Source organism: Paramisgurnus dabryanus, chromosome 8, assembly GCF_030506205.2.
Source record: "Paramisgurnus dabryanus chromosome 8, PD_genome_1.1, whole genome shotgun sequence".
In the NCBI taxonomy this organism is placed as follows: domain Eukaryota; kingdom Metazoa; phylum Chordata; class Actinopteri; order Cypriniformes; family Cobitidae; genus Paramisgurnus; species Paramisgurnus dabryanus.
The window spans coordinates 41995458-42003325 of NC_133344.1; the positions used below are offsets into that span (position 1 = coordinate 41995458).

General features: G+C 41.3%; 1 protein-coding gene across 1 annotated transcript; it reads right to left on the reverse strand.

The window, feature by feature from the left end:
* Positions 1-4793: 4793 nt before the first annotated feature.
* On the reverse strand, positions 4794-5741 carry LOC135720881 (olfactory receptor 52E8-like). The gene has a single exon (XM_065242996.2). It carries the CDS (start codon positions 5739-5741, stop codon positions 4794-4796), a length of 948 nt encoding a protein of 315 aa, XP_065099068.1.
* Between the last annotated feature and the right edge of the window lie 2127 nt (positions 5742-7868).

A 7868-nucleotide genomic window follows, 5' to 3' on the forward strand; every position in this document is an offset into this window, starting at 1 on the left:
GTCGGTATGGAGTGGAGAATTCCTCTCCCACCCGTGCCGTCCTGCATCGATGATTGGTACTTCAGGGCTACTGCAACCGCACTGCCTCCAACACCTGTACCATTCTTTTCCGAGGTGCATGAGGAACTGACTCGGCCGGGGGAACCACATTCTCCTCCGGTTCTCCTTGGAACCAGTTGCCAGCAGCCTGCCCTGCCCTCTAAGGCCTGGTGGAAAAAAGAAGTCCAAGCGGTCCTGAGACAGGCGACCTGGAGGTGGAGAGGATCGCTCTTCGGGAAATGGTGAAAGCACCACTACCCCGCCGGAGGAGGACCGGTTGGGAAATCTTTTGTTTAGTTTTATTTCCGTTCCACCGACTTTTCAGTCAGCACCCACAATAACACAAAAAGAGTGAATTCCCCTTCCTACTCCAGGTCTCCAGAGGCATGCAGAAGTTCCATATGGGCTCAAAACCCTACGCTCTCCTCTTCCTCGTTCGCCATCGGATGTGTTGTGAGTCCCGGGACATCTACAAAAGACCCCCTGCTTAGCCATCCATCAGCGGAGCCAGGTCAGTGTTACGTCACACACAACCTCTCACGATCCGGCCACAGAGCACGCACGGACGAGCACCCTGTCTCCGCTTGCCGCGGGTACACCGATCATGCCTCTAATTCCCCTCGCTCGGTATCCGCTTTGCGTTCGAGGGAAGGGCATATTAGTACAAAGTCTTACCGTTTGGGCTTTCTCTCTCTCCCAGTGTCTTCACCAAAGTTGCGGAGGGCGCACTGCAGCCCCTGAGAGAGAGCGATGTTCGCATTTTGGCGTATCTAGATGATTGGCTCATAATAGCTCAGTCCTGTCAGATACTGTGCACACACATAGATCGTGTACTTAAACACCTGGCCCGTCTTCAGGTCAGCTGGGAAAAGAGGTAACTTTGCCCCGTGCAGAGGATCTCTTTTCTCGGTATGGAACTGGATTTGCATGTTCAGTCAATTTTGATTTGCCTCAAAACATTGATCCGGGGCATATGGCAGCAGCTGCGGCTGTAACACCGCTCGGGCTGCTCCATATGAGACTGCTTCTGCGTTGGCTTCACGACCGAGTCCCGAGGAGAGCGTGGCTCACCGGCTTTCACCGTTTTATACAGCCCAGTCTCACGAAATTTCGTTATATAGTCACGTATTTTTTTGATTCTTTTTTCGTGCTATTATCACGAAATTTCGTGTTTTTTCGTGATCGTATAACGAATTCCTGTTTTCGTGTGATTATCACGTATTGGTTACTCAACTGTTTTGTCCTATTTTCTTACCATTGTCGCTTCGGTTTAGGGTTAGATTTACATAAAATGACATCCCTAACCAAACCCAACTCTAACCCCAACGCCAGGCGACATATAAAAAAATAAATCAGAAAAAATAGTATAAACCAATATATAAAGTGACATTCTAATGCAAGCACCAAATCTAACCCTAAACCGAAGCGACAATGGTTTAAAAATAGGAAAAAGCAGTTGAGTAACCAATACGTGATAATCACACGAAAACAGGAATTCGTTATACGATCACGAAAAAACACGAAATTTCGTGATAATAGCACGAAAAAAGAATCAAAAAAATACGTGACTATATCACGAAACTTTGTGAGACTGGGTAGGTTTTATAATTACATCGAGATGCCGTCTCACTTTCATCCCGTGGTCAGACCCAGCATTTCTCAGGGTGGGGGTGCCACTGAGACAGGTCTCCAGGCATGCTATTGTTTGCACAGATGCTTACACCACGGGGTGGGGAGCCACATACAGCGGGCTTGTTGCTTCGGGGGTCTGGTCGTCACCCCAGCGACATTGGCACATAAATTGCCTCGAGCTGTGGACTGTATATCTTGCGCTCGTCTGTTTCATCAACGAGATTCGAGGCAAAGATGTATTAGTTCGCACGGACAACACTGCGGCTGTAGCGTATATCAATCGCCAATGCGGTCCGCGCTCTCGTCACCTGTTGCATCTCGCCTGTGATCTTCTCCTTTGGAGTCAGAAGACAGGCAGTAGACAGGCATACACGCTTAAATGGAACCTGTTCGTTGTTTGGTGTTCCTGCCAAGAGGAGACCCCCGAGAATGCCGATCAGAGTTGTGCTTACGTATCTCCAGCATCGTTTGGAGAGGAGGCTTTCACCATCTACCATTAAGGTAGATATCGCCGCAATATCTGCACACCACGCTCCAATAAACGGTAGGTCAGTGGGTCAGCACGACCTGGTTGTAAAATTTGTAAGAGGCGCACAAAGGCTGCATCCTTCTTGTCCTCCCTCTATTCCTCCTTGGGACCTGTCCGTGGTGCTGAAAGCCTTACAGGACGCTCCCTTTGATCCTGCATTCTGTGAGTGTGAAGTTTCTAACTATAAAAACTTTAACACTCCTTGCTTTGGCCTCGTTTAAGAGGATAGGAGATCTTCATGCATTTTCAGGTCAACGATTCGTGCCTTCAGTTCGGGCCTTCTGAATCCAGTGTAATTCTGAGACCCAAGTCCGGCTACATGCCCAAGGTTGCCACCACTCCTTTTAAAGATCAGGTGGAGGAGGCAGACCCAGCTATGGCTTTGTTATGTCGTGTACGTGCACTATGGGTGTATGTGGATAGAACTCAAAGATTTAGAACCTCAGAACAGCTCTTTGTCTGTTATGGTGGTCAGCAGAAATGGAAAGCTGTCACCAAGCAGAGGATGTCTCACTGAGTTGTAGACACTATTGCCCTTGCATACGAAAAGCAGGGTATTCCTTGCCCCTTTAATTTGAGAGCACACTACACGAGAAGTGTGGCATCATCTTGGGCATAGGTAGTGGATCCACGCTGACAGACATTTGTAGGGCTGCTGGTTGGGCGACACCTAACACGTTCACTAGGTTTTACAGTGTTCGTGTTGAGCTGGTATCCTCTCTGGTTCTTCTTATCAGTAAAGAACACCGGGGAACGGCTCGTGTCGGCTTGCAGCCTCTGTTTTGGTGCTCCATGACCGCACCACTATGGAAGGCTGTAACAGCAAGAACATCATACATTGACAACTGATGTTGCGGAGCATCTGCTGTCAACCTCTCACAAGATGCATCCTTGAGAACCTGTGTTGGGCTAGGCATCCGCATGGCGACCCCTCAAGGGTTCCTATGCATGTATTTTATGCAAAGCCTCTTGCCTTCCCTTGTGGAGCTAGCTACGCATTCCCCTAGTATGAGATATTACTAAGAGGGTTTCACATTATGACCTTGAGCCTTCAAGATATCACCCAAGTGGTAGTCCCCCTCAGAGGGAATTCTGCAGCGATCTTAGTTCCGCCTGATGAGTTTGCATCCCAGTTCGCTATTTCACTATCGTGGGAACAAGTAGTGACTGGCCCTCTGCAGTAAGCCTTGGATCCGCCCACTACGTGGAGGGCGAAGGGCTTTTTGCAGGCACTGGAAGGGTTTAGCTTCTGTGGCGCTTTGGTAGGGTTTCCCAATTCGTCGGTCACGATGGACATTGTAGTGACTGAGTGAAATGGAACCTCTCAGTTACGTATGTAACCCTCGTTCCCTGAAGGAAGGGAACAGAGATGTCACATCCCATTGCCACAGTTCTATTCCATTGCTGAATTAGGCCTTACTCTGTGCTCAGCTTTCTCAGCGCAAAAAGCTGATTTGATTTCTGCAACCTGCCTTTGTGAAATACCCGAGCAGCGGGGCGGCACCGGCAGATGCAAATATCTGCATGCCAAGTTCATTGCCGTGTTAGTAGTTTCTCAAAATAGACTGGTCACATGAGGCGCATTCCCAAATCGTCGGTAACAACGTGATGTCTCCGTTCCCTTCCTTCAAGGAACGAGGGTTACAAATATTTGAATAAAGATTTATTATCCTCAGTTCATTAGAGTCTTGACAACACAAGGCATTGGAGTATAGATTTATTATTATTATTATTATTATTACAAACAGTTGGTGATATACAACCCAAACCTTTATTCTTAATTCTTGCAGCTATGCAACTGTGACACAGACTTCTGTCCTGGCTCAGTTATACATGCCATTTTATTTACTTCACTCACTTTATTCAGCAATTACTAGTTATTAAAACATATATTTGTGAATAAGAAAACATGTCAATGAATTTAAAAGCTTAATCTATAAAATTTGCACGGCTGAGTAATAATACAAAAAGTAAAATTAATTTGCTAAATTTGATGAAGAAAATTATGTCTTAAAGTATCTTTTTAAAGAATATAGCACTAAACAATCAAACATTTCTCTCCCAGGTAAGTATGTCAACTAAACTTTATTATCAGAAAGAAAATCACATATTAGTCTCATAATTATAATCTTCTATGGGGCGGGGTACCGCACAGGGATTAGATTTTAAGAACTGTCCACACTGAAACCAACTTGCACTGACATTTCTTAAAATACATCATTACTCTTTTTTTTGCCTCAAAATGCACAAAAGTAATGTTTTTAGTAATGCATGTTTGTTAAAACTAGTTGTTATTTTTCCTAATTGAACTGAGGCCTAGACCTGGTTTAAGCTAATCCCTGTCTGGAAAACCACCCCTATATCTTTTAACTGCGGTTAGTTAATACGAACAGTATAGTCATTTTTACAGGGACTTTCCTGGTACAGCAAGTTAACCTAAAGGTCAGATGGTTTTGGAGTAAACTAAAGTCATGTTTTTTCATGATATTTTAAGAAATTAAGATAAAAATGTAGTGTAATACTGCATGGTAAACCATGTATATATATTTTTTAATGTTGATAGTTTAAAAGGATTAAATTGTATTTTACTACCTTATTCAGGAAAGTGGGCAATTTTCGGTTTCCGCTGAAATAAACGGCAAATATTTTTGCGTATTTCTGGCAGGTTTAAGCCATAAATAAGAGGATTGACAAAAGGTGGAACTACAAGAAATTCAACTGAAAAGATTATGGCAGCAACCTTGTACTTGTCTGAATCAAATCGACTTAACGCAATATCACTAAAGGTTGCAACAGAGTAGTTAACAAAGCTTATAATGTGAGGAAAACAAGTCTGCAATGCTTTGCCCCTGAACTCTAATGAGCTTTTTTGACAGATGATAAGAATTCGAACATATGTGTATAAAATGAAAAAGGCAGGCAGAAAAACTGATGTTATTGACACAAAAAATCCAATAATGTTGTTGCTCAAAGTTGAAACCCCGCAAGAGAGTCGAACCACAGACCAGTTGGAGCAGTACAGTCTTGCTATGTCTTTTCCACACAGAGGCAACCTAGCTGACAAGAAAATAATTGAGCCCATAGAAAACACTGCATAAAGTGATGCTATTCCCATGTAAAGTGTTGTAAATTTTGAAGTCATAATTCTGTGATATTTTAAAGGATGACATATGGCAACATATCTGTCATATGCCATCAGTGTTAAAACTGTGTATTCAGATATTGCATAAGTATAAATGATAAAAATTTGAACAAAGCAAGCAAACCTGGAAATAGCATTTGTATCAGAAAGAACATCAGCTATTATCCTAGGAAAGAAACCAGAAGAGCCGTAGAGGTCATTGACAGACAAACATGATATTAATATGTACATTGGCTCATGAAGAGATCTTTCTTTAACCACCACAAACAAAATGACAAAATTAAACAATATAATGGCTAAATAAAACAAAAGAGCCACTATTAGGATCAAATATCTAAGGTGAACAAATTCCTTGAACAAAGTAAAGTAAAAATATGAAGGCATGGTTCCATTCTCCATTAGGTGACCTTAGAAGTCAAAGCAAGCTGCTGTTTGTTCTTTTATGTCCCAAAAGATTTTGATGTTCTCTTGTATGTCCAAATATTTTAAGTTTTCTCCTGTTAGTGAGATGATCTGCCAATTAAAGGGAATTTTCCAAATGGGTTTGATGCAGATGATTGTAGTCTTGTCCTCAGTCTAACACAGATATAATTGCTGTAGTTTCTATAAGCTTTTTATATACTGTTTCAACCAAACTTTCATGCATTACCATATATTTAACATACATTTGGCAGTCAAATTGAGCAACTTCATTGCACGCAACTTATTGAATCCCTAAAGACAGATCTGGGGTGATTTACACACAATAAAGTTTGCAGAGATGTGGTTATTTGTCATTAGGGGTTGAGTTGAAAATCATAAAATTAAAAGTCTGGCAGCATAGGCGGAGTTTCATGTTTGTGCTTGGGGGCACTTACCGGCAAACAAGTGTACTGCAATACTTTGATATTAGTGAGAGAGTGTGGCTTCATCTGTTCTACCTATTGAAGTATCATGATTAGACAAATAAAATGTGAATTCTTGTATTTCTATCTAATTTATTTTGGAGCGCAACAGTCCTTCTCGTCTGCCTATATCTGGCAGGTCTTTATGATCTCCAATGCACATACTATAAATGGAGACATTATATGAAATGTTAATGACTCAACAACTCAGTGACCTTGGAAAGACAAAAGTCTGGTCCTGAAATAAGGAAAAAGTGCTTCAGGTTTGGAATAAGAAAAGTGGTATTAAATTTTTCATTTTATTCATTTTGAAGTCTTCTTGACTAAACTAATCATTAAAAATTATTTGTATCCTCACTCCACACTTAATTTAACAAATTTAACACATGGGCCTTATAAAGAAATGTAGCAGATGTTATCAAGGCACTGATGGTGAAAGACACTAATGTGTTTCTTCTTAATCTTAACAAACATTATATTTTTATATCATGTATACCAAGTTATATATTAGTGACAGATTAACATTGTTATTTTGGTTTGTAAAACTCTTAGGGCCCTATTTTAACGATCTAAGCGCATTGTCTAAAGCGCACAGCGCAACGTGTAAATGGGCGTGTCTGAATCCACTTTTGCTAATTTAACGACGGGAAAAATGGTTTGTGCGCCGAGCGCATGGTCGAAAAGGGTTGGTCCTATTGTAATGGGAGTATTTTGGGCGTAACGTGCAGTAAACCAATGAGAGTCTCAGCTCTCATCCCCTTTAACTCTTTCCCCGCCATTGACGAGATATCTCGTCAATTAAGAGAAAACGCTTCCCCGCCAATGACGAGATTTTCCGTCTTTCCGCAATACCGCTATTATCCACCAGGTGGCGCCCTTCCGCAACTTTTTAAAACCGGAATTATTGCCCTATGGCAAGCTGCTGCATGTCCGTGTCTGTTTTAAAGATCGCTCTGAATGAGATCTCTATGAAAAGTCCGTCACAAATATGGAATTATTTTTGCTTTTTGCTCAAAATATGGTGTTTTTGCAAAAACCTACCCATATTCAAAAGCTGATTGCAAAAGAACCACTAAAGGTAGGATGAAACGTTTTTTTTTGTTTGAAAGCAGAGGGTCTGTTCTTTCATTTGGTATATTGTATGTTTATTTATTTAAAGAAGAACATTTTCTGGAAGGCATTAAACTTTGGTGAAAATCATGAAAAACGCTGGCGCTGGCTGGCAACTTTTTTTAAAAACGCTGGCGGTGAAAGAGTTAAAAGCAAGTTGCGCTGGCGCTATGTCTAATCCCTATTTAGATGACGGATTTTGTAAACTGAAAAACTAAGCGGAGGAAGAAGATCCCCAGTTTAAGATTACTGTTAAATAATTGTGTTGTTTTTCACTTGTATTGAAATTGTAATTTTTTTATTAAAACCTTTAAACCCGTTTTCTTTTAGTCATGGAAGTAAAAAAGCAGGCTTGTAATTGCTTTAAATATATGGCTATCCAATATCATCAAAAAATAATTTACAAGCATGTAAGAAAAGGTTTGTACTCTAAAAATACTTTATTTGTAACAAACAGGAGATAAAGAATTTACAAACGGCTCTATGCGCGTTTCAGCACTTTGGACAGCGTTTTTTTAAAGAGTTTTTTTAA

What these genes read in the sequence shown, in the direction of transcription:
- LOC135720881 (XM_065242996.2), bottom strand. Translation starts at nt 5,741, where the DNA reads ATGGAGAATGGAACCATGCCTTCATATTTTTACTTTACTTTGTTCAAG.